This window comes from Somniosus microcephalus, chromosome 5 (genome assembly GCF_052327205.1).
Source record: "Somniosus microcephalus isolate GS21.2 chromosome 5, FLI_Smic_1.0, whole genome shotgun sequence".
Lineage (NCBI taxonomy): Eukaryota > Metazoa > Chordata > Chondrichthyes > Squaliformes > Somniosidae > Somniosus > Somniosus microcephalus.
The window spans coordinates 5,329,466-5,355,588 of record NC_140991.1 but is presented as its reverse complement, the minus strand read 5'-3'; the positions used below and the strand labels follow the sequence as shown (position 1 = coordinate 5,355,588).

Genomic DNA, 26,123 nt, shown 5'->3' with positions numbered 1-26,123 from the left:
TCCCTCTCCACACTGCCCCCTCACCCTGTGAAAAGCCCGACTCCCCTCGCTCCCCACACTGCCCCCTCACCCTGTGAAAAGCCTGACTCCCCTCGCTCCCCACACTGCCCCCTGACCCTGTGAAAAGCTTGACTCCCCTCGCTCTCCACACTGCCCCCTCACCCTGTGAAAAGCCCGACTCCCCTCGCTCTCCACACTGCCCCCTCACCCTGTGAAAAGCCCAACTCCCCTCGCTCTCCACACTGCCCCCTGACCCTGTGAAAAGCCCGACTCACCTCGCTCTCCACACTGCCCCCTGACCCTGTGAAAAGCCCGACTCCCCTCGCTCTCCACACTGCCCCCTGACCCTGTGAAAAGCCCGACTCCCCTCGCTCTCCACACTGCCCCCTGGCCCTGTGAAAAGCCCGACTCCCCTCGCTCTCCACACTGCCCCCTCACCCTGTGAAAAGCCTGACTCCCCTCGCTCTCCACACTGCCCCCTCACCCTGTGAAAAGCCCGACTCCCCTCGCTCTCCACACTGCCCCCTCACCCTGTGAAAAGCCTGACTCCCCTCGCTCTCCACACTGCCCCCTCACCCCCTGTGAAAAGCCCGACTCCCCTCGCTCTCCACACTGCCCCCTCACCCTGTGAAAAGCCCGACTCCCCTCACTCTCCACACTGCCCCCTGACCCCCTGTGAAAAGCCCGACTCCCCTCGCTCTCCACACTGCCCCCTCACCCCCTGTGAAACGCCCGACTCCCCTCGCTCTCCACACTGCCCCCTCACCCCGTGAAAAGCCCGACTTCCCTCGCTCTCCACACTGCCCCCTCACCCCCTGTGAAAAGCCCGACTCCCCTCGCTCTCCACACTGCCCCCTCACCCTGTGAAAAGCCCGACTCCCCTCGCTCTCCACACTGCCCCCTCACCCCCTGTGAAAAGCCCGACTCCCCTCGCTCTCCACACTGCCCCCTCACCCTGTGAAAAGCCCGACTCCCCTCGCTCTCCACACTGCCCCCTGACCCTGTGAAAAGCCCGACTCCCCTCGCTCTCCACACTGCCCCCTGACCCTGTGAAAAGCCTGACTCCCCTCGCTCTCCACACTGCCCCCTCACCCTGTGAAAAGCCCGACTCCCCTCGCTCTCCACACTGCCCCCTGACCCTGTGAAAAGCCCGACTCCCCTCGCTCTCCACACTGCCCCCTCACCCTGTGAAAAGCCCGACTCCCCTCGCTCTCCACACTGCCCCCTGACCCTGTGAAAAGCCTGACTCCCCTCGCTCTCCACACTGCCCCCTCTCCCTGTGAAAAGCCTGACTCCCCTCGCTCTCCACACTGCCCCCTGACCTTGTGAAAAGCCCGACTCCCCTCGCTCTCCACACTGCCCCCTCACCCTGTGAAAAGCCTGACTCCCCTCGCTCTCCACACTGCCCCCTGACCCTGTGAAAAGCCTGACTCCCCTCGCTCTCCACACTGCCCCCTCACCCTGTGAAAAGCCCGACTCCCCTCGCTCTCCACACTGCCCCCTGACCCTGTGAAAAGCCCGACTCCCCTCGCTCTCCACACTGCCCCCTCACCCTGTGAAAAGCCCGACTCCCCTCGCTCTCCACACTGCCCCCTGACCCTGTGAAAAGCCTGACTCCCCTCGCTCTCCACACTGCCCCCTCTCCCTGTGAAAAGCCTGACTCCCCTCGCTCTCCACACTGCCCCCTCACCCTGTGAAAAGCCCGACTCCCCTCGCTCTCCACACTGCCCCCTCACCCTGTGAAAAGCCTGACTCCCCTCGCTCTCCACACTGCCCCCTGACCCTGTGAAAAGCCCGACTCCCCTCCCTCTCCACACTGACCCTCACCCTGTGAAAAGCCTGACTCCCCTCGCTCTCCACACTGCCCCCTCACCCTGTGAAAAGCCTGACTCCCCTCGCTCTCCACACTGCCCCCTCACCCCCTGTGAAAAGCCTGACTCCCCTCGCTCTCCACACTGCCCCCTGACCCTGTGAAAAGCCTGACTCCCCTCCCTCTCCACACTGCCCCCTCACCCTGTGAAAAGCCCAACTCCCCTCGCTCTCCACACTGCCCCCGACCCCCTGTGAAAAGCCCGACTCGCCTCGCTCTCCACACTGCCCCCTGACCCTGTGAAAAGCCCGACTCCCCTCGCTCTCCACACTGCCCCCTCACCCTGTGAAAAGCCTGACTCCCCTCGCTCTCCACACTGCCCCCTGACCCTGTGAAAAGCCCAACTCCCCTCGCTCCCCACACTGCCCCCGACCCCCTGTGAAAAGCCCGACTCGCCTCGCTCTCCACACTGCCCCCTCACCCTGTGAAAAGCCCAACTCCCCTCGCTCCCCACACTGCCCCCTCACCCTGTGAAAAGCCTGACTCCCGTCGCTCTCCACACTGCCCCCTCACCCCCTGTGAAAAGCCTGACTCCCCTCGCTCTCCACACTGCCCCCTGACCCTGTGAAAAGCCTGACTCCCCTCCCTCTCCACACTGCCCCCTCACCCTGTGAAAAGCCCAACTCCCCTCGCTCTCCACACTGCCCCCGACCCCCTGTGAAAAGCCCGACTCGCCTCGCTCTCCACACTGCCCCCTGACCCTGTGAAAAGCCCGACTCCCCTCGCTCTCCACACTGCCCCCTCACCCTGTGAAAAGCCTGACTCCCCTCGCTCTCCACACTGCCCCCGACCCCCTGTGAAAAGCCCGACTCGCCTCGCTCTCCACACTGCCCCCTGACCCTGTGAAAAGCCCGACTCCCCTCGCTCTCCACACTGCCCCCTGACCCTGTGAAAAGCCCGACTCCCCTCGCTCTCCACACTGCCCCCTGACCCTGTGAAAAGCCCGACTCCCCTCGCTCTCCACACTGCCCCCTGACCCTGTGAAAAGCCCGACTCCCCTCGCTCTCCACACTGCCCCCTCACCCTGTGAAAAGCCCGACTCCCCTCGCTCTCCACACTGCCCCCTCACCCTGTGAAAAGCCTGACTCCCCTCGCTCTCCACACTGCCCCCTCACCCTGTGAAAAGCCTGACTCCCCTCGCTCTCCACACTGCCCCCTGACCCCCTGTGAAAAGCCCGACTCCCCTCGCTCTCCACACTGCCCCCTGACCCTGTGAAAAGCCCGACTCCCCTCGCTCTCCACACTGCCCCCTCACCCTGTGAAAAGCCTGACTCCCCTCGCTCTCCACACTGCCCCCGACCCCCTGTGAAAAGCCTGACTCCCCTCGCTCTCCACACTGCCCCCGACCCCCTGTGAAAAGCCTGACTCCCCTCGCTCTCCACACTGCCCCCTGACCCCGTGAAAAGCCCGACTCCCCTCGCTCTCCACACTGCCCCCTCACCCTGTGAAAAGCCCGACTCCCCTCGCTCTCCACACTGCCCCCTCACCCTGTGAAAAGCCTGACTCCCCTCGCTCTCCACACTGCCCCCTGACCCTGTGAAAAGCCCGACTCCCCTCGCTCTCCACACTGCCCCCTCACCCTGTGAAAAGCCCGACTCCCCTCGCTCTCCACACTGCCCCCTCACCCTGTGAAAAGCCTGACTCCCCTCGCTCTCCACACTGCCCCCTCACCCTGTGAAAAGCCCGACTCCCCTCGCTCTCCACACTGCCCCCTCACCCTGTGAAAAGCCCGACTCCCCTCCCTCTCCACACTGCCCCCTGGCCCTGTGAAAAGCCCGACTCCCCTCGCTCTCCACACTGCCCCCTGACCCCGTGAAAAGCTCGACTCCCCTCGCTCTCCACACTGCCCCCCCGACCCCCTGTGAAAAGCCCGACTCCCCTCGCTCTCCACACTGCCCCCTGACTCCCTGTGAAAAGCCTGACTCCCCTCACCCTCCACACTGCCCCCTCACCCTGTGAAAAGCCTGACTCCCCTCGCTCTCCACACTGCCCCCTGACCCCCTGTGAAAAGACTGACTCCCCTCGCTCTCCACACTGCCTCCTGACCCTGTGAAAAGCCCGACTCCCCTCGCTCTCCACACTGCCCCCTGACCCCCTGTGAAAAGCCTGACTCCCCTCGCTCTCCACACTGCCCCCTGACCCTGTGAAAAGCCTGACTCCCCTCGCTCTCCACACTGCCCCCTCACCCTGTGAAAAGCCTCAAAGTTGTGTGAAAGTGTGAGGTAAATGGTCAAAGATTTCTGGAGAACAATTTCTGAAGGTTTGCAAAGCTTTCTTGTGAGGTCTCTGCTCTTGGGGACGTGCCTCTGTGACTGTGCTTTTCCCCCTGGGATAAAGAGCCAGGATTCGTTGTCTTCCTTATTCCCAGCATTCCGACATTCCAGCTGTTATCGGAGTGTGTACACTGGGGAGCCAGGAGATCGCAGCTAATTGAAGCCAGATGGGTTAATCTGCGAGTGATTTACTGAAAGAAGAGGTAATTACTCCGTGGTTCACACGGCATTCCTGCCCCAACCAAACAGGAAGCTCCGGAAGGCCGGGTAGTGGCAGTAGTACTCGGCTAAACACGGGGAGGGACGGGGTGAGAGGGGGAGGGCAGATAGTGGGGAGGGGATATCTGAACAAAAACTTGAGCACAAAAATCCAGGCTGAAACTCCAGGAAGTACTGATGGAGCGCTGCACTGTCGGAGGGTCAGTACTGAGGGAGCGCTGCACTGTCGGAGGGGCAGTACTGAGGGAGCGCTGCACTGTCGGAGGGTCAGTACTGAGGGAGCGCTGCACTGTCGGAGGGTCAGTACTGAGGGAGCGCTGCACTGTCGGAGGGTCAGTACTGAGGGAGCGCTGCACTGTCGGAGGGGCAGTACTGAGGGAGCGCTGCACTGTCGGAGGGTCAGTACTGAGGGAGCGCTGCACTGTCGGAGGGGCAGTACTGAGGGAGCGCTGCACTGTCGGAGGGGCAGTACTGAGGGAGCGCTGCACTGTCGGAGGGGCAGTACTGAGGGAGCGCTGCACTGTCGGAGGGGCAGTACTGAGGGAGCGCTGCACTGTCGGAGGGGCAGTACTGAGGGAGCGCCGCACTGTCGGAGTGGCAGTACTGGGGGAGTGCTGCACTGTCGGAGAGGCAGTACTGAGGGAGCGCTGCACTGTCGGAGGGGCAGTACTGAGGGAGCGCTGCACTGTCGGAGGGGCAGTACTGAGGGAGCGCTGCACTGTCAGACGGGCAGTACTGAGGGAGTGCTGCACTGTCAGACGGGCAGTACTGAGGGAGCGCTGCACTGTAGGAGGGGCAGTACTGAGGGAGCGCTGCATTGTCGGAGGCAGTATTGAGGGAGAGCTGCACTGTCGGAGGGGCAGTACTGAGGGAGCGCCGCACTGTTGGAGGGGCAGTACGGAGGGAGTGCCGCACTGTCGGAGGGGCAGTACCGAGGGAGTGCTGCACTGTCGGAGGGTCAGTACTGGGGGAGCGCTGCACTGTCGGAGGGTCAGTACTGGGGGAGTGCTGCACTGTCGGAGGTTCAGTACTGAGGGAGCGCTGCACTGTCGGAGGGGCAGCACTGAGGGAGCGCTGCACTGTCAGAGGGGCAGTACTGAGGGAGCGGTGCATTGTCGGAGGCAGTATTGAGAGAGCGCTGCACTGGCGGAGGGACAGTACTGAGGGAGCGCTGCACTGTTGGAGGGGCACTACTGAGGGAGCGCTGCACTGTCGGAGGGTCAGTACTGAGGGAATGCTGCATGTCGGAGGGTCAGTGTTGAGGGAGCGCTGCACTGTCGGAGGTGCAGTACTGAGGGAGCGCTGCACTGTCGGAGGGGCAGTACTGAGAGCGCTGCACTGTCGGAGGGGCAGTACTGAGGGAGCGCTGCACTGTTGGAGGGGCAGTACTGAGGGAGTGCTGCACAGTCGGAGGGTCAGTGCTGAGGGAGTGCTGCACTGTCAGAGGGGCTGTACTGAAGGAGCGCTGCACTGTCGGAGGGGCAGTACTGAGGGAACGCTGCACTGTCAGAGGGGCAGTACTGAGGGAGCGCTGCATTGTCGGAGGCAGTACTGAGGGAGCGCTGCACTGTCGGAGGGGCAGTACTGAGGGAGCACTGCATGTCGGAGGGTCAGTGCTGAGGGAGTGCTGCACTGTCGGAGGGGCAGTACTGAGGGAGTGCTGCACTGTCGGAGGGTCAGTACTGAGGGAGTGCTGCATGTCGGATGGTCAGTGTTGAGGGACTGCTGCACTGTCGGAAGTGCAGTACTGAGGGAGCGCTGCACTGTCGGAGAGGCAGTACTGAGGGAGCGCCGCACTGTCGGAGGGGAGTACTGAGGGAGTGCCACACTGTCGGAGGGTCAGTACTGAGGGAGTGCGGCACTGTCGGAGGGGCTGTACTGAAGGAGCGCTGCACTGTCGGAGGGTCAGTACTGAGGGAGCGCTGCACTGTCGGAGGGGCAGTACTGAGAGAGCGCTGCACTGTCGGAGGGGCAGTACTGAGAGAGCGCTGCACTGTCAGAGGGTCAGTACTGAGGGAGCGCTGCACTGTCGGAGGGGCAGTACTGAGAGAGCGCTGCACTGTCGGAGGGGCAGTACTGAGGGAGCGCTGCACTGTCGGAGGGGAGTACTGAGGGAGCGCCGCACTGTCGGAGTGGCAGTACTGGGGGAGTGCTGCACTGTCGGAGAGGCAGTACTGAGAGAGCGCTGCACTGTCGGAGGGGAGTACTGAGGGAGCGCCGCACTGTCGGAGGGGCAGTACTGGGGGAGTGCTGCACTGTCGGAGAGGCAGTACTGAGAGAGCGCTGCACTGTCGGAGGGTCAGTACTGAGGGAGTACTGAATACTGCATTGTCAGATTTGCCGTCTTTTGGATGAGACATTAAACCAAGGCCTCTTGTGCCCTCTCAGATGGACGCCACCATTTGAAGAAGAGCAAAGGGAAGTTCTCCCTAGTTTCCCACATTACAACAGTCACCACAATTCAAAAGTGCTTCATTGGCTGTAAAGCTCTCGAGACGACACGAGTCCGTGAACGGAGCTCGAGAACTGCAAGTTCAATTATTCGGTTTCGCCTTTGTCTCCGTTCCCTTCTGTTCTTTTATCTGTTCTCTCTCTCCTGTCTGCTCTTTCTCAGACAGGCAGTGCACCCTCCGACCGCCCGGAACAACTGGGGCACCTGCCGATAACCTCGACCCGTCCCGCTATACAAAGAAAGAAAGACTTCCATTTCTATAGCGCCGTTCACGACCACCGGACGTCCAAAAGCGCTTTACAGCCGATGAAGTACTTTTTGAAGTGTGGTCACTGTTGTAATGTAGGAAACGTGGCAGACATTTGTGCACAGCAAGCTCCCACAAACAGCACTGTGATAATGACCAGACAATCTGTTTCAGTGATGTTGGTTGAGGATAAATATTGGCCCCAGGAGTGGGACTTGACCCCACAACCCGCTGCCTCAGAGGCGAGAGCGCTGCTCACTGAGCCAGGGCTGACATGGATATAGGGGAGAGATAGAGAGAGCATAAAGTGAGAATAGAATGAAAGTACACAGACCAGATAAAGAGACAGAGAGAAAGATAACGGGACGATGGAGTGAGAGAGACAAAGGAGAGGGACAGAAAGACAGACCAGTAAAGAGAGAAATGCTCAGGAGAGGGGAGATCGGTGATCAGACTGAACCTTTCTGCTCCAGACTCTGCCCACTGTGGGGGGTGGGGGAGTTCTGGACAATCTCCGTGTCAACAAAACCAGCTCATCAACATTGCGTTGTCACCCCTCCCCCAGAACTCACCCACACAGCTCTGTCCATCCAGCGAGCGGACGAACCCTGGATTGCAAGCACAGGCGAAGGAGCCGAGGGTGTTGCTGCAGGAGGCGTGGGCAGAGCAGGCCTGCGGTCCGGTCACCTGGGACACCCGGCACTCATCGATATCTGAAACACAGAGAGAGGCGGGGAGACCGAGCCCCTCAGTAAACCTCGACAGGAACAAGGGACACGGGCCGGGGCAGGGACACGGGCAGGAACAAGGGACACGGGCAGGGACACGGGCAGGGACACGGGCAGGGACACGGGCAGGGACAAGGGACACGGGCAGGGACACGGGCAGGGACACAGTCTGGGGCCCAGACCAGGCGTGCCCCTGGGTACCGGACCACCAGGCCAGCCTTCACGTGCCGGATGGCCTTTTGGGTGAGTTATGGAGGGTGAGTGACGGGGAGCCAATGCCCTGAGTGGAGACACAAGCCCAGCCCTGATGGGACTCCTCTTACCATCACAGCCACTCGGTCCCATCAGAAAGCTACGGTTACACCGACACAGGAAGGAGCCCAGGGTATTGGTGCAGTTGGCAATGGGTTGGCAGGGACTGTGTGTCCCGCTGCACTCGTCCACATCTACAGAGAGAAACTCACAAACACAATGTTCAACATCCTCTGGACAACGTGTCCGCTCTTACCCCCAGTCTCGAATTCTCTCTCCTCTCGTTGGGAGGCCAGAGATCAGCGTCGTATCCAGTCCTTCACCCAAGAGGTGTTAATAACACGGACCGCAAAACAGGGGAAGAGAGCGAGTATCCAACCCACCCAAAACCAGTCCAAAGTTAAAACCAGGGCCTTGAGCATATAATCCAGTCTTACACTCCAATGCAGTACTGTGGGATGAGCAGTACAGAGGGCTCACTGCACTGTCGGAGCGACAGTACTGAGGGAGCACTGCACTGTCGGAGGGCCAGTACTGAGGGAGCACGACACTGTTGGAGGGGCAGTACTGAGGGAGCAATGCACTGTCGGAGGGGCAGTAATGAGGGAGCGCTGCACTGTCGGAGGGGCAGTACTGAGGGAGCGCTGCACTGTCGGAGAGACAGTACTGAGGGAGCGCTACACTGTCGGAGGTGCAGTACTGAGGGAGCGCCGCACTGTCAGAGAGACAGTAATGAGGGAGCGCTGCACTGTCGGAGGGGCAGTACTGAGGGAGCGCTGCACTGTCGGAGAGACAGTAATGAGGGAGCGCTGCACTGTCGGAGGGGCAGTACTGAGGGAGCGCTGCACTGTCGGAGGGGCAGTACTGAGGGAGCGCTGCACTGTCGGAGGGGCAGTACTGAGGGAGCGCTGCACTGTCGGAGGGGCAGTACTGAGGGAGCGCTACACTGTCGGAGGTGCAGTACTGAGGGAGCGCTGCACTGTCGGAGAGACAGTACTGAGGGAGCGCTGCACTGTCGGAGGGGCAGTACTGAGGGAGCGCTGCACTGTCGGAGGGGCAGTACTGAGGGAGCGCTACACTGTCGGAGGTGCAGTACTGAGGGAACGCTGCACTGTCAGAGGGGCAGTACTGAGGGAGCGCTGCATTGTCGGAGGCAGTATTGAGGGAGAGCTGCACTGTCGGAGGGGCAGTACTGAGGGAGCGCTGCACTGTTGGAAGGACAGTACTGAGGGAGTGCCGCACTGTCGGAGGGGCCGTACTGAGGGAGTGCTGCACTGTCGGAGGGGCAGTACTGAGGGAGCGCTGCACTGTCGGAGGGGCAGTACTGAGGGAGCGCTGCACTGTCGGAGGGGCAGTACTGAGGGAGCACTGCATGTCGGAGGGTCAGTGCTGAGGGAGTGCTGCACTGTCGGAGGGGCAGTACTGAGGGAGTGCTGCACTGTCGGAGGGTCAGTACTGAGGGAGTGCTGCATGTCGGAGGGTCAGTGTTGAGGGACTGCTGCACTGTCGGAGGTGCAGTACTGAGGGAGCGCTGCACTGTCGGAGAGGCAGTACTGAGGGAGCGCCGCACTGTCGGAGGGGAGTACTGAGGGAGTGCCACACTGTCGGAGGGTCAGTACTGAGGGAGTGCGGCACTGTCGGAGGGGCTGTACTGAAGGAGCGCTGCACTGTCGGACGGTCAGTACTGAGGGAGCGCTGCACTGTCGGAGGGGCAGTACTGAGAGAGCGCTGCACTGTCGGAGGGTCAGTACTGAGGGAGCGCCGCACTGTCGGAGTGGCAGTACTGGGGGAGTGCTGCACTGTCGGAGAGGCAGTACTGAGAGAGCGCTGCACTGTCGGAGGGTCAGTACTGAGGGAGTACTGAATACTGCATTGTCAGATTTGCCGTCTTTTGGATGAGACATTAAACCAAGGCCTCTTGTGTCCTCTCAGATGGACGCCACCATTTGAAGAAGAGCAAAGGGAAGTTCTCCCTAGTTTCCCACATTACAACAGTCACCACAATTCAAAAGTGCTTCATTGGCTGTAAAGCTCTCGAGACGACACGAGTCCGTGAACGGAGCTCGAGAACTGCAAGTTCAATTATTCGGTTTCGCCTTTGTCTCCGTTCCCTTCTGTTCTTTTATCTGTTCTCTCTCTCCTGTCTGCTCTTTCTCAGACAGGCAGTGCACCCTCCGACCGCCCGGAACAACTGGGGCACCTGCCGATAACCTCGACCCGTCCCGCTATACAAAGAAAGAAAGACTTCCATTTCTATAGCGCCGTTCACGACCACCGGACGTCCAAAAGCGCTTTACAGCCGATGAAGTACTTTTTGAAGTGTGGTCACTGTTGTAATGTAGGAAACGCGGCAGACATTTGTGCACAGCAAGCTCCCACAAACAACAATGTGACAATGACCAGATAATCTGTTTCAGTGATGTTGGTTGAGGATAAATATTGGCCCCAGGAGTGGGACTTGAACCGACAACCTGCTGCCTCAGAGACGAGAGCGCTGCTCACTGAGCCAAGGCTGACATGGATATAGGGGAGAGATAGAGAGAGCATAAAGTGAGAATAGAATGAAAGTACACAGACCAGATAAAGAGACAGAGAGAAAGATAACGGGACGATGGAGTGAGAGAGACAAAGGAGAGGGACAGAAAGACAGACCAGTAAAGAGAGAAATGCTCAGGAGAGGGGAGATCGGTGGATCAGACTGAACCTTTCTGCTCCAGACTCTGCCCACTGTGGGGGGTGGGGGAGTTCTGGACAATCTCCGTGTCAACAAAACCAGCTCATCAACATTGCGTTATCACCCCTCCCCCAGAACTCACCCACACAGCTCTGTCCATCCAGCGAGCGGACGAACCCTGGATTGCAAGCACAGGCGAAGGAGCCGAGGGTGTTGCTGCAGGAGGCGTGGGCAGAGCAGGCCTGCGGTCCGGTCACCTGGGACACCCGGCACTCATCGATATCTGAAACACAGAGAGAGAGAGGCGGGGAGACCGAGCCCCTCAGTAAACCTCGACAGGAACAAGGGACACGGGCAGGGACACGGGCAGGGACACGGGCAGGGACACGGGCAGGAACAAGGGACACGGGTAGGGACACGGGCAGGGACACAGTCTGGGGCCCAGACCAGGCGTGCCCCTGGGTACCGGACCACCAGGCCAGCCTTCACGTGCCGGATGACCTTTTGGGTGAGTTATGGAGGGTGAGTGACGGGGAGCCAATGCCCTGAGTGGAGACACAAGCCCAGCCCTGATGGGACTCCTCTTACCATCACAGCTACTCGGTCCCATCAGAAAGCCACGGTTACACCGACACAGGAAGGAGCCCAGGGTATTGGTGCAGTTGGCAATGGGTTGGCAGGGACTGTGTGTCCCGCTGCACTCGTCCACATCTACAGAGAGAAACTCACAAACACAATGTTCAACATCCTCTGGACAACGTGTCCGCTCTTACCCCCAGTCTCGAATTCTCTCTCCTCTCGTTGGGAGGCCAGAGATCAGCGTCGTATCCAGTCCTTCACCCAAGAGGTGTTAATAACACGGACCGCAAAACAGGGGAAGAGAGCGAGTATCCAACCCACCCAAAACCAGTCCAAAGTTAAAACCAGGGCCTTGAGCATATAATCCAGTCTTACACTCCAATGCAGTACTGTGGGATGAGCAGTACAGAGGGCACACTGCACTGTCGGAGCGACAGTACTGAGGGAGCACTGCACTGTCGGAGGGGCAGTACTGAGGGAGCACGACACTGTTGGAGGGGCAGTACTGAGAGAGCAATGCACTGTCGGAGGGGCAGTAACGAGGGAGCGCTGCACTGTCGGAGGGGCAGTACTGAGGGAGCGCTGCACTGTCGGAGAGACAGTACTGAGGGAGCGCTACACTGTCGGAGGTGCAGTACTGAGGGAGCGCTGCACTGTCGGAGAGACAGTAATGAGGGAGCGCTGCACTGTCGGAGGGGCAGTACTGAGGGAGCGCTGCACTGTCGGAGGGGCAGTACTGAGGGAGCGCTGCACTGTCGGAGGGGCAGTACTGAGGGAGCGCTGCACTGTCGGAGGGGCAGTACTGAGGGAGCGCTGCACTGTCGGAGGGGCAGTACTGAGGGAGCGCTGCACTGTCGGAGGGTCAGTACTGATGGAGCGCTGCACTGTCGGAGGGTCAGTACTGATGGAGCGCTGCACTGTCGGAGGGTCAGTACTGAGGGAGCGCTGCACTGTCGGAGGGTCAGTACTGAGGGAGCGCTGCACTGTCGGAGGGGCAGTACTGAGGGAGCGCTGCACTGTCGGAGGGGCAGTACTGAGGGAGCGCTGCACTGTCGGAGGGGCAGTACTGAGGGAGCGCTGCACTGTCGGAGTGGCAGTACTGGGGGAGTGCTGCACTGTCGGAGAGGCAGTACTGAGGGAGCGCTGCACTGTCGGAGGGGCAGTACTGAGGGAGCGCTGCACTGTCGGAGGGGCAGTACTGAGGGAGCGCTGCACTGTCAGACGGGCAGTACTGAGGGAGTGCTGCACTGTCAGACGGGCAGTACTGAGGGAGCGCTGCACTGTAGGAGGGGCAGTACTGAGGGAGCGCTGCATTGTCGGAGGCAGTATTGAGGGAGAGCTGCACTGTCGGAGGGGCAGTACTGAGGGAGCGCCGCACTGTTGGAGGGGCAGTACGGAGGGAGTGCCGCACTGTCGGAGGGGCAGTACCGAGGGAGTGCTGCACTGTCGGAGGGTCAGTACTGGGGGAGCGCTGCACTGTCGGAGGGTCAGTACTGGGGGAGTGCTGCACTGTCGGAGGTTCAGTACTGAGGGAGCGCTGCACTGTCGGAGGGGCAGCACTGAGGGAGCGCTGCACTGTCAGAGGGGCAGTACTGAGGGAGCGGTGCATTGTCGGAGGCAGTATTGAGAGAGCGCTGCACTGGCGGAGGGACAGTACTGAGGGAGCGCTGCACTGTTGGAGGGGCACTACTGAGGGAGCGCTGCACTGTCGGAGGGTCAGTACTGAGGGAATGCTGCATGTCGGAGGGTCAGTGTTGAGGGAGCGCTGCACTGTCGGAGGTGCAGTACTGAGGGAGCGCTGCACTGTCGGAGGGGCAGTACTGAGAGTGCTGCACTGTCGGAGGGGCAGTACTGAGGGAGCGCTGCACTGTTGGAGGGGCAGTACTGAGGGAGTGCTGCACAGTCGGAGGGTCAGTGCTGAGGGAGTGCTGCACTGTCAGAGGGGCTGTACTGAAGGAGCGCTGCACTGTCGGAGGGGCAGTACTGAGGGAACGCTGCACTGTCAGAGGGGCAGTACTGAGGGAGCGCTGCATTGTCGGAGGCAGTACTGAGGGAGCGCTGCACTGTCGGAGGGGCAGTACTGAGGGAGCACTGCATGTCGGAGGGTCAGTGCTGAGGGAGTGCTGCACTGTCGGAGGGGCAGTACTGAGGGAGTGCTGCACTGTCGGAGGGTCAGTACTGAGGGAGTGCTGCATGTCGGATGGTCAGTGTTGAGGGACTGCTGCACTGTCGGAAGTGCAGTACTGAGGGAGCGCTGCACTGTCGGAGAGGCAGTACTGAGGGAGCGCCGCACTGTCGGAGGGGAGTACTGAGGGAGTGCCACACTGTCGGAGGGTCAGTACTGAGGGAGTGCGGCACTGTCGGAGGGGCTGTACTGAAGGAGCGCTGCACTGTCGGAGGGTCAGTACTGAGGGAGCGCTGCACTGTCGGAGGGGCAGTACTGAGAGAGCGCTGCACTGTCGGAGGGGCAGTACTGAGAGAGCGCTGCACTGTCAGAGGGTCAGTACTGAGGGAGCGCTGCACTGTCGGAGGGGCAGTACTGAGAGAGCGCTGCACTGTCGGAGGGGCAGTACTGAGGGAGCGCTGCACTGTCGGAGGGGAGTACTGAGGGAGCGCCGCACTGTCGGAGTGGCAGTACTGGGGGAGTGCTGCACTGTCGGAGAGGCAGTACTGAGAGAGCGCTGCACTGTCGGAGGGGAGTACTGAGGGAGCGCCGCACTGTCGGAGGGGCAGTACTGGGGGAGTGCTGCACTGTCGGAGAGGCAGTACTGAGAGAGCGCTGCACTGTCGGAGGGTCAGTACTGAGGGAGTACTGAATACTGCATTGTCAGATTTGCCGTCTTTTGGATGAGACATTAAACCAAGGCCTCTTGTGCCCTCTCAGATGGACGCCACCATTTGAAGAAGAGCAAAGGGAAGTTCTCCCTAGTTTCCCACATTACAACAGTCACCACAATTCAAAAGTGCTTCATTGGCTGTAAAGCTCTCGAGACGACACGAGTCCGTGAACGGAGCTCGAGAACTGCAAGTTCAATTATTCGGTTTCGCCTTTGTCTCCGTTCCCTTCTGTTCTTTTATCTGTTCTCTCTCTCCTGTCTGCTCTTTCTCAGACAGGCAGTGCACCCTCCGACCGCCCGGAACAACTGGGGCACCTGCCGATAACCTCGACCCGTCCCGCTATACAAAGAAAGAAAGACTTCCATTTCTATAGCGCCGTTCACGACCACCGGACGTCCAAAAGCGCTTTACAGCCGATGAAGTACTTTTTGAAGTGTGGTCACTGTTGTAATGTAGGAAACGTGGCAGACATTTGTGCACAGCAAGCTCCCACAAACAGCACTGTGATAATGACCAGACAATCTGTTTCAGTGATGTTGGTTGAGGATAAATATTGGCCCCAGGAGTGGGACTTGACCCCACAACCCGCTGCCTCAGAGGCGAGAGCGCTGCTCACTGAGCCAGGGCTGACATGGATATAGGGGAGAGATAGAGAGAGCATAAAGTGAGAATAGAATGAAAGTACACAGACCAGATAAAGAGACAGAGAGAAAGATAACGGGACGATGGAGTGAGAGAGACAAAGGAGAGGGACAGAAAGACAGACCAGTAAAGAGAGAAATGCTCAGGAGAGGGGAGATCGGTGATCAGACTGAACCTTTCTGCTCCAGACTCTGCCCACTGTGGGGGGTGGGGGAGTTCTGGACAATCTCCGTGTCAACAAAACCAGCTCATCAACATTGCGTTATCACCCCTCCCCCAGAACTCACCCACACAGCTCTGTCCATCCAGCGAGCGGACGAACCCTGGATTGCAAGCACAGGCGAAGGAGCCGAGGGTGTTGCTGCAGGAGGCGTGGGCAGAGCAGGCCTGCGGTCCGGTCACCTGGGACACCCGGCACTCATCGATATCTGAAACACAGAGAGAGAGAGGCGGGGAGACCGAGCCCCTCAGTAAACCTCGACAGGAACAAGGGACACGGGCCGGGGCAGGGACACGGGCAGGAACAAGGGACACGGGCAGGGACACGGGCAGGGACACGGGCAGGGACACGGGCAGGGACAAGGGACACGGGCAGGGACACGGGCAGGGACACAGTCTGGGGCCCAGACCAGGCGTGCCCCTGGGTACCGGACCACCAGGCCAGCCTTCACGTGCCGGATGGCCTTTTGGGTGAGTTATGGAGGGTGAGTGACGGGGAGCCAATGCCCTGAGTGGAGACACAAGCCCAGCCCTGATGGGACTCCTCTTACCATCACAGCCACTCGGTCCCATCAGAAAGCTACGGTTACACCGACACAGGAAGGAGCCCAGGGTATTGGTGCAGTTGGCAATGGGTTGGCAGGGACTGTGTGTCCCGCTGCACTCGTCCACATCTACAGAGAGAAACTCACAAACACAATGTTCAACATCCTCTGGACAACGTGTCCGCTCTTACCCCCAGTCTCGAATTCTCTCTCCTCTCGTTGGGAGGCCAGAGATCAGCGTCGTATCCAGTCCTTCACCCAAGAGGTGTTAATAACACGGACCGCAAAACAGGGGAAGAGAGCGAGTATCCAACCCACCCAAAACCAGTCCAAAGTTAAAACCAGGGCCTTGAGCATATAATCCAGTCTTACACTCCAATGCAGTACTGTGGGATGAGCAGTACAGAGGGCTCACTGCACTGTCGGAGCGACAGTACTGAGGGAGCACTGCACTGTCGGAGGGGCAGTACTGAGGGAGCACGACACTGTTGGAGGGGCAGTACTGAGGGAGCAATGCACTGTCGGAGGGGCAGTAATGAGGGAGCGCTGCACTGTCGGAGGGGCAGTACTGAGGGAGCGCTGCACTGTCGGAGAGACAGTACTGAGGGAGCGCTACACTGTCGGAGGTGCAGTACTGAGGGAGCGCCGCACTGTCAGAGAGACAGTAATGAGGGAGCGCTGCACTGTCGGAGGGGCAGTACTGAGGGAGCGCTGCACTGTCGGAGAGACAGTAATGAGGGAGCGCTGCACTGTCGGAGGGGCAGTACTGAGGGAGCGCTGCACTGTCGGAGGGGCAGTACTGAGGGAGCGCTGCACTGTCGGAGGGGCAGTACTGAGGGAGCGCTGCACTGTCGGAGGGGCAGTACTGAGGGAGCGCTACACTGTCGGAGGTGCAGTACTGAGGGAGCGCTGCACTGTCGGAGAGACAGTACTGAGGGAGCGCTGCACTGTCGGAGGGGCAGTACTGAGGGAGCGCTGCACTGTCGGAGGGGCAGTACTGAGGGAGCGCTACACTGTCGGAGGTGCAGTACTGAGGGAACGCTGCACTGTCAGAGGGGCAGTACTGAGGGAGCGCTGCATTGTCGGAGGCAGTATTGAGGGAGAGCTGCACTGTCGGAGGGGCAGTACTGAGGGAGCGCTGCACTGTTGGAAGGACAGTACTGAGGGAGTGCCGCACTGTCGGAGGGGCCGTACTGAGGGAGTGCTGCACTGTCGGAGGGGCAGTACTGAGGGAGCGCTGCACTGTCGGAGGGGCAGTACTGAGGGAGCGCTGCACTGTCGGAGGGGCAGTACTGAGGGAGCACTGCATGTCGGAGGGTCAGTGCTGAGGGAGTGCTGCACTGTCGGAGGGGCAGTACTGAGGGAGTGCTGCACTGTCGGAGGGTCAGTACTGAGGGAGTGCTGCATGTCGGAGGGTCAGTGTTGAGGGACTGCTGCACTGTCGGAGGTGCAGTACTGAGGGAGTGCGGCACTGTCGGAGGGGCTGTACTGAAGGAGCGCTGCACTGTCGGACGGTCAGTACTGAGGGAGCGCTGCACTGTCGGAGGGGCAGTACTGAGAGAGCGCTGCACTGTCGGAGGGTCAGTACTGAGGGAGCGCCGCACTGTCGGAGTGGCAGTACTGGGGGAGTGCTGCACTGTCGGAGAGGCAGTACTGAGAGAGCGCTGCACTGTCGGAGGGTCAGTACTGAGGGAGTACTGAATACTGCATTGTCAGATTTGCCGTCTTTTGGATGAGACATTAAACCAAGGCCTCTTGTGTCCTCTCAGATGGACGCCACCATTTGAAGAAGAGCAAAGGGAAGTTCTCCCTAGTTTCCCACATTACAACAGTCACCACAATTCAAAAGTGCTTCATTGGCTGTAAAGCTCTCGAGACGACACGAGTCCGTGAACGGAGCTCGAGAACTGCAAGTTCAATTATTCGGTTTCGCCTTTGTCTCCGTTCCCTTCTGTTCTTTTATCTGTTCTCTCTCTCCTGTCTGCTCTTTCTCAGACAGGCAGTGCACCCTCCGACCGCCCGGAACAACTGGGGCACCTGCCGATAACCTCGACCCGTCCCGCTATACAAAGAAAGAAAGACTTCCATTTCTATAGCGCCGTTCACGACCACCGGACGTCCAAAAGCGCTTTACAGCCGATGAAGTACTTTTTGAAGTGTGGTCACTGTTGTAATGTAGGAAACGCGGCAGACATTTGTGCACAGCAAGCTCCCACAAACAACAATGTGACAATGACCAGATAATCTGTTTCAGTGATGTTGGTTGAGGATAAATATTGGCCCCAGGAGTGGGACTTGAACCGACAACCTGCTGCCTCAGAGACGAGAGCGCTGCTCACTGAGCCAAGGCTGACATGGATATAGGGGAGAGATAGAGAGAGCATAAAGTGAGAATAGAATGAAAGTACACAGACCAGATAAAGAGACAGAGAGAAAGATAACGGGACGATGGAGTGAGAGAGACAAAGGAGAGGGACAGAAAGACAGACCAGTAAAGAGAGAAATGCTCAGGAGAGGGGAGATCGGTGGATCAGACTGAACCTTTCTGCTCCAGACTCTGCCCACTGTGGGGGGTGGGGGAGTTCTGGACAATCTCCGTGTCAACAAAACCAGCTCATCAACATTGCGTTGTCACCCCTCCCCCAGAACTCACCCACACAGCTCTGTCCATCCAGCGAGCGGACGAACCCTGGATTGCAAGCACAGGCGAAGGAGCCGAGGGTGTTGCTGCAGGAGGCGTGGGCAGAGCAGGCCTGCGGTCCGGTCACCTGGGACACCCGGCACTCATCGATATCTGAAACACAGAGAGAGAGAGGCGGGGAGACCGAGCCCCTCAGTAAACCTCGACAGGAACAAGGGACACGGGCAGGGACACGGGCAGGGACACGGGCAGGGACACGGGCAGGAACAAGGGACACGGGTAGGGACACGGGCAGGGACACAGTCTGGGGCCCAGACCAGGCGTGCCCCTGGGTACCGGACCACCAGGCCAGCCTTCACGTGCCGGATGACCTTTTGGGTGAGTTATGGAGGGTGAGTGACGGGGAGCCAATGCCCTGAGTGGAGACACAAGCCCAGCCCTGATGGGACTCCTCTTACCATCACAGCTACTCGGTCCCATCAGAAAGCCACGGTTACACCGACACAGGAAGGAGCCCAGGGTATTGGTGCAGTTGGCAATGGGTTGGCAGGGACTGTGTGTCCCGCTGCACTCGTCCACATCTACAGAGAGAAACTCACAAACACAATGTTCAACATCCTCTGGACAACGTGTCCGCTCTTACCCCCAGTCTCGAATTCTCTCTCCTCTCGTTGGGAGGCCAGAGATCAGCGTCGTATCCAGTCCTTCACCCAAGAGGTGTTAATAACACGGACCGCAAAACAGGGGAAGAGAGCGAGTATCCAACCCACCCAAAACCAGTCCAAAGTTAAAACCAGGGCCTTGAGCATATAATCCAGTCTTACACTCCAATGCAGTACTGTGGGATGAGCAGTACAGAGGGCACACTGCACTGTCGGAGCGACAGTACTGAGGGAGCACTGCACTGTCAGAGGGGCAGTACTGAGGGAGCACGACACTGTTGGAGGGGCAGTACTGAGAGAGCAATGCACTGTCGGAGGGGCAGTAACGAGGGAGCGCTGCACTGTCGGAGGGGCAGTACTGAGGGAGCGCTGCACTGTCGGAGAGACAGTACTGAGGGAGCGCTACACTGTCGGAGGTGCAGTACTGAGGGAGCGCTGCACTGTCGGAGAGACAGTAATGAGGGAGCGCTGCACTGTCGGAGGGGCAGTACTGAGGGAGCGCTGCACTGTCGGAGGGGCAGTACTGAGGGAGCGCTGCACTGTCGGAGGGGCAGTACTGAGGGAGCGCTGCACTGTCGGAGGGGCAGTACTGAGGGAGCGCTGCACTGTCGAAGGGGCAGTACTGAGGGAGCGCTGCGCTGTCGGAGGCGCAGTCCTGAGGGAGTGCTTTATTTCAGATAAGATGTTAAACCAAGGCCCCTTCTGCCCTTTCAGGTGGATGTAAAAGGACATGTGGCATTATTGGAAAAAGGGCAGACGAGTTTTCCCCGGTGTCCTGGCCAATATTTATCATAGAATCATATAATGATTACAGCACAGAAAGGGACCATTCGGCCCATCGAGCCCGTGCCGGCTTTTTGCAAGAGCACCTCAGCCAGTCCCACTCCCCCGTCCTTTCCCGTAGCTCTGAAAATTATTTCCTTCAGATACTTATCCAACTCCCTTTTGAAAGCCGTGAATGAATCTGCCTCCACCACCCACTCAGGCAGTGCATTCCAGATTCTAACCACTCGCTGCGTTAAACTTTTTCCTCATGTCGCCTTTGGTTCTTCTGCCAATCACCTTAAATCTGTGTCCTCTGGTTCTCGACCCTTCCGCCAATGGGAACAGTTTCCCTCTATCTACTCTGTCCAGACCCCTCATGATTTTGAACACTCGATCAAATCTCCTCTCAACCTTCTCTGCTCTAATGGAGAACAACCCCAGCCTCTCCAGTCTATCCACGTAACTGAAGTCCCTCAACCCTGGAATCATTCTAATAAACCTTTTCTACACCCTCTCCAAGGCCTCCACATCCTTCCTAAAGTGCGGTGCCCAGAGTAGGACACAATACTCCAGTTGGGGCCGAACCAGTGTTTTATAAAGGTTCATCATAATTTCCACACTTTGGACTCTGTGGGCTGGATTTTGATACTGGAGGCCTGTAGGAAGCGGGACTACAACTTTCGGGGTTGTAGTCCCGCCTCCATCGAGTTGTGGCCAACCCACTCGATTTTCCCCTGATTGACCTTGTTGAGCTCGCCCAGCGGGCCCAGCAGGCCAATTAATGGCCACCCGGCAACAGGTGATGTCACAGATTGACATTTCATCTGTCAAGAGCTTTTGACAGATGAAATATCAGCGTTTGACAGCTCTTTGAAGCTGTCAAACACTGACAATCTGTACTCCAGGTTAATTCCTTCCTCTCAGGATGATTTAGAGATCTCTCCAGAACAGAAAGCTGAATGCTGCAGATTTTGACAGCTCGCGGCCATTCTGCTTTCTGTGCCGGTGAGGTGAGGGACTCCCGAGACCTGAAGGAAGGAAGGCTGTAAAGGTAAGTAAAACTTCTTTAAACACTTTACACACACCAAACACACTTACCTTTACACTCATGCACACATCACTCACCAGAACACCAGACATCTCGAACCCTCCAAGTCTTTCAGCCTAACTTGGCCTGGTTTGCACCCGTCAGGAATCCCACACTTCAGGGATAAAAATAGGGATTCGGCTCAAAACTACCTGTTAACAGGCAGTTAATTGGCACTAATCCCCTTCCCGCCTCGGGGAGGCGGCTCCCAGTGCGGGGCGGGTACCCGCCTCCTGGGAAACGGGCATGGAGGTGGGTTGGGGGAGGGATGGGTTCGTGCCCCCCGCACACGCCTCCATTCCTGCCTCCATGGCCCTGGGAAATTCTAGCCCTGTGCCTCTATGTATGAAGCCCAGGATCCTGGAAGCCTTTTTAACTGCTTTCTCAACCTGCCCTGCCACCTTGAACAATTTGTGCACACATAATCCCCCAGGTCTCTCTGTTCACTATACTTCCAAGTTTTGAGTCATCTGCAAATTTTGAAATTGTGCCCTGTACACACACATCCAAGTCATTAATATATATCAAGAAAAGCAGTGGTCCTAGAACCGACCCCTGGGGAACACCACTGTATACCTTCCTCCAGTCTAAAAAACAACCGTTCACCACTACTCTCTGTTTCCTGTCACTCAGCCAATTCCGTATCCATGTCCACTGTCCCTTTTATTCCATGGGCTTCAACTTTGCTGGCAAGCCTATTATGTGGCACTTTGTCAAACGCCTTTTGGAAATCAATGTACACCACGTCAACCGCATTGCCCTCATCAATCCTAGAGTCATGGGGGGAGAAATTCGGTATCGCCCCGTTTGGGGCGTAAGTATCGGGCGGGCACGAAATTTTGCGCCCGGCGCAAAATTATCGCCACCTACTGGTAAATTGGCCTGCTTCGCCCCAGGAGGTGCTTGGAGCGCTAAAACAGGCGCTGCAGGACTGCCTTTAGGCGCTAAGCCGGAGAAGCAAGGCGCTACCACCGAGGGCGGGCGCAGCGCAGTTTGGCCAGTTAGCGATTGCAGGCAGACACGCTGGCGCCAGTCAGCTCTTAAAGGGGAGGTTCGATCTTGGATTGCAGCCACATCCTGCGCATCAGAGCCCTGGTTCTCGGCCTGGACAGACCTGCTGCCACATTCTTAAGCCTAGGACCATGGAGAGGGCCAGGGAGCGAGCGCAGCGGTTCAGCGAGGGGGCCTTGCAGGTTCTGGTTGGCGCGGTGGAGCGCAGGCGATCTCTCCTGTTTCCGGACAGTGGCAGGAGGCCGCTGCCCAACGACTATCGCAAAGCTTGGAGGGAGGTGGCTGACAGAGTGACCTCCAGCAGCATGGTGCCTAGGACCCCTGTGCAATGCAGGAAGAAGTTCAACGACCTCACTCGGGTCGTCAGGGTGAGTGCCCTTTTCAGAATCCTCTTCATCCCTGCATGTGCACCTCACTTTATGGTCAAAGGGTCCTGAAAGCCCCAATGCCCAGCCCTCATCCAACACCTATGGCCCTTTCAGGAACTCACACGCACATTCAGCACTTTACACACTGTAAGGACTAATCGACCATGGGAGGCAGTGCAGCCAAGATCAGGGCTTCACACTGTACTCTGAGCCCGTCCTTTCTCTTGCAGGGCAAGCTGGTGCATAACAGGAAGCAGCAGCAACGGACCGGGGGAGGCCGGCCTCACCTTCAAGCCCTGACCGATCTGGAGCGAGTCCAGCGGATTATGGCAGGTCGGATGTTTGGCCCCGTCACCACTGGAGATGCCGACCCCGTTCTGGACAGCAATGGTAAGGTCATCACCTTTTTGACCTCTTTCCTTCCACTTGTGCCTCACACCAGCATCCTTTGCCACTATCGAACCAATACAGTATATTGCAGCACTCATGCCTCCGTCGCTGCTGCCCTGTCCTCACACTAAAGCCACTCTTGTACCTCCCTGCTTTCAGATGGTGAATCGCCAGGTGAGGAGGCGGGCCCTCAAGCTGCCACTGTGAGTGATTCTGAAGGCGACGACGAGGAGGAAGCCGGACCATCAGTGCCACCCTCAGCCGAGGCAGCCCATGGCCATAATGGGGACACGTCTTCCCTGGAGGGGAGCAGGGGTGAATGGTCTGAGGAGGGTGAAGCTCTGGAGCCCAGCGGGCTGCAGCAACGCAGGGGGAGGGGGGGTAGGGAAGCTCGGCGGCCTTCTACCCGGAGGGAGAGTCTGGCCTCGAGTCCTGCTACAGTGAGCGCAGAAGAGGTGCGGCTCCTCGCTGAAATGAGCACCCAGGCGGAGCACAGGCACACTGAGCTCATGGCTGCAGTGGCAAGGATGCCCGAATCCATTGAGTCACTGGCAAGGAGTGTCCAAGACTTCAGCGCAGCACAGGCAAGGAGTCTCCAGGACTTCGGCGCAGCACAGGCAAGGAGTCTCCAGGACGTCGGCGCAGCACAGGCGGCTGCCACGCAAGTGCTTAGTGCTGCAATGCAGTCAGTGGCTGGTCTCATGCAGACGCAGATTGAGGCCACATGAGCACTGACTGCTGCCACCCTCGCTGGATCGGGCACGAATCGCCGGGGCCCTCGCCGCGCCACAGCAGGCCAGCAGTCTATGCTTCAGCAGATTGCTCCGCATGCTGCAGTGCTGCCCCGTGGGAGTGCCAGTGTCTCGTCGGACCAGGGAGTGGCTGTCCTCTGTCAGGATGGCAGCATTCCTGCTGCCAACACTGTCACTTCTCCACTACAGCTGCCACCACCTGTAGGACAGACTGCTGCCGCCCATGCAGAGTTGGAGCAGTCAGCAGCCGGGCCCTCCAGGCCCAGAGCTGGTCCAGGCCGTCCCCCAAGGGCATCTGCCGACTCAGTTTCTGACACTCAGCAGCCTTCCCCCAGCCTTGCTGCAGTCACTGGGGTCCCAGTGCGGAGGAGCTGCAGGGTGGGAAGGGGCCAATCTCGCAAGCGAAGCAGTTCACCCTCGAAGGGCAAAAAGTAGGAGGTGTGGCAAAATGCTGTTAAATGTTTTATTGAAGGCCGAGGATCGTGGTCATTTTTTGGTTACTGTTTTGTTCATTGTCTCCAGGTTGTGAGAGCCAGTTATGTGTCTGACTGCTTTTTTGGGGGTTTCTCTCTATTATTTTGTCATGCGGGAAGGGCACACAGTTTGCTAAATAAAGAAGTGTCTTTATTCAGAATGTGCATGTTTGCTCTTTGAACTATTTGTTGCCTTGACCGGCTTAGGGGTTGTGGCACGGTTCCATTCAGGTTCTTTGAATGGCAGAAGCCATTCCCTCAGAGGGGGCTCAGAACCGACTTGCTATAAGCCGCTGACGGACGGCCCTTGCACTTTGTGCCTCCCTCCCATCTTAGTGCTGCTGCTCCTCCTCCTCCTCCTCCTCCTCTGCTGGTGCTCCAATGTCTGGTGGCAGTGGCTGAGTCCTGAGGATTGCCAGGTTATGCAGCATGCAGCACACTACAACGAAATGGGAGACTCGCTCAGGTGAGTGCTGAAGGGCTCCTCCGGAATGGTCCAGACAGCGGAACCGTTGCTTGAGCACGCCGATTGTGTGCTCAATGATGTTCCTGGTCGCTTGATGGCTCTCATTGTATCGTTCTTCAGCAGGGGTGCTGGGCGAACGGAGCGGGGTCATCAGCCAGATGCACAGAGGATAGCCCTTGTCCCCGAGAAACCAGCCTCCTGGGTGAGCCGGGGCCTCAAAAAGGTCTGCCACAGAAGTCTGGCGCAAGATGAAGGCATCTTGGCTGCTGCCTGGAAAGCGGGCATTGACAGCGACTATCAGCTGTCTGTGGTCACAGACCAACTGGACGTTCAACGAATGGAACCCCTTCCGGTTGCGGTAATCCTCGGCATTCTCTTGCGGCGCCCACAAAGCCACATGCGTGCAGTGAATGCTGCCCTGGACCATGGGGAAGTCCGCTATTCTTGCAAATCCCATTGCGCGCTCTTGCTGCTTGTCCAGGGTCATGGGGAAGGAGATGTACTGACGTCTCCTTTTAAAGAGGGCATTCGTGACTTGATGGATGCAGCAATGCACCACGAACTGGGAGATATTGGCAATGTCCCCAGTAGCGGATTGAAAGGAGCCGGTGGCATAGAAGTTGAGAGCCACTGTGACCTTCACTGCCACCGACAGAGATGTCCTGCTCCTCAGTTGAGGCTGCAGATCTGGCTGAAGCAGGTGGCAGAGCTCAGTGACCACCTCCTTGCTGAATTGCAGCCTCCGAAAACACTGCTCCTCAGACATATTGAGGTATGAGAACTGTTGGCGGAAAACCCTGGGACGGTAAGGCCTCGTGTGCCGACGCCTGTTGGCCCTCCTCCGCCTGGCCATGATTGGCACTCTCTCTCGGCATCTCTGAGCCCTCTCAATGTAATGGAGAAACCCAACGTTTCCACCCATTGCAGCCCCCACAGTATGTGGCCACTCAAGGTTATGCCGGTGAAAAAGCAAACCAACTACAAAGTTCTGGGCCGAAGCCAGAAGTACCTCAGCGAGCGCTGACTCAATGCAGAAAGCTCTCTCCCTTTGTCTCTCTGCAAATCTCTCTCTCTCTCACAGAAGGAATGGTCCAAAAATGGCTACCACAAAGAAGCCAGGAAGAGCCCCCTTTAAATAGCACCCCCCCCAGCCCCACAGCGACTGGGAACCGTTCCAGTCAACCAGTCGCTGGGAGCGCCAGGCGGAAAGGAGGGGGGCGCCACTGGATTTCTGGTTCGGGGCGCCCCAAGGGCGTTGCACCATGAAATGACGTCAGGAGCTGCACGCGCAGCTGAGCGGGCGTTGCGGTTTAGTGCCGCCGCTAAATGTCCGCTCAATTTCGTGAGAGGCGCAGGTCTCGCCGCGCCTGGGCGCTAGCCGCCTCGCGCCCCACTTATCGCCCTCTTAAGGTGCTAACGGGTGGCGCAAACAACTGAATTTCTCCCCCATAGAGTTATACAGCACAGAAAGAGGCCCTTCGGCCCATCGTGTCCATGCCGGCCATCAAGCCCTGTCTATTCTAATCCCATTTTCCAGCACTTGGTCCGTAGCCTTGTATGCTATGGCGTTTCAAGTGCTCATCTAAATGCTTCTTGAATGTTGTGAGGGTTCCTGCCTCTACCACCCTTTCAGGCAGTGAGTTCCAGATTCCAACCACCCTCTGGGTGAAAAAGTTTTTCCTCAAATCCCCTCTAAACCTCCTGCCCTTACCTTGAATCTATGCCCCCTTGTTACTGACCCTTCTACTAAGGGGAAAAGTTCCTTTCTATCTACCCTATCTATGCCCCTCATTATTTTGTACACCTCAATCAGGTCACCCCTCAGCCTTCTCTTCTCCAAGGAAAACAACCCCAGCCTGTCCAGTCTTTCTTCATAGCTGAAGCGCTCCAGCCCAGGTAACAGCCTGGTGAATCTCCTCTGCACCCTTTCCAATGCAATCACATCCCTCCTATAGTGGCGGCCAGAACTG

At 58.4% G+C, this 26,123-nt stretch overlaps 1 protein-coding gene and 1 long non-coding RNA gene across 2 annotated transcripts in view; both read right to left on the bottom strand.

Moving 5' to 3' along the window:
* LOC147116835 (uncharacterized) overlaps nt 1-8,263 on the bottom strand; it is a 146,697-nt gene extending 138,434 nt beyond the window's left edge. Inside the window, exons 1-2 of the mRNA XM_085987243.1 lie at nt 8,113-8,263; nt 7,634-7,774 (exon numbers count right to left, since the gene is read on the bottom strand). Coding sequence (XP_085843369.1) covers nt 7,634-7,774; nt 8,113-8,134 — 163 coding nt within the window. The 5' untranslated portion in view covers nt 8,135-8,263. The remainder of the gene's footprint in view (nt 1-7,633; nt 7,775-8,112) is intronic.
* Nucleotides 8,264-18,194: 9,931 nt separating this feature from the next.
* The window catches only part of LOC147116834 (uncharacterized), a 29,588-nt gene continuing 21,659 nt past the window's right edge, over nt 18,195-26,123 (bottom strand). The window contains exon 4 of the long non-coding RNA XR_015078262.1: nt 18,195-18,332. This is a non-coding gene — a long non-coding RNA (uncharacterized LOC147116834). The remainder of the gene's footprint in view (nt 18,333-26,123) is intronic.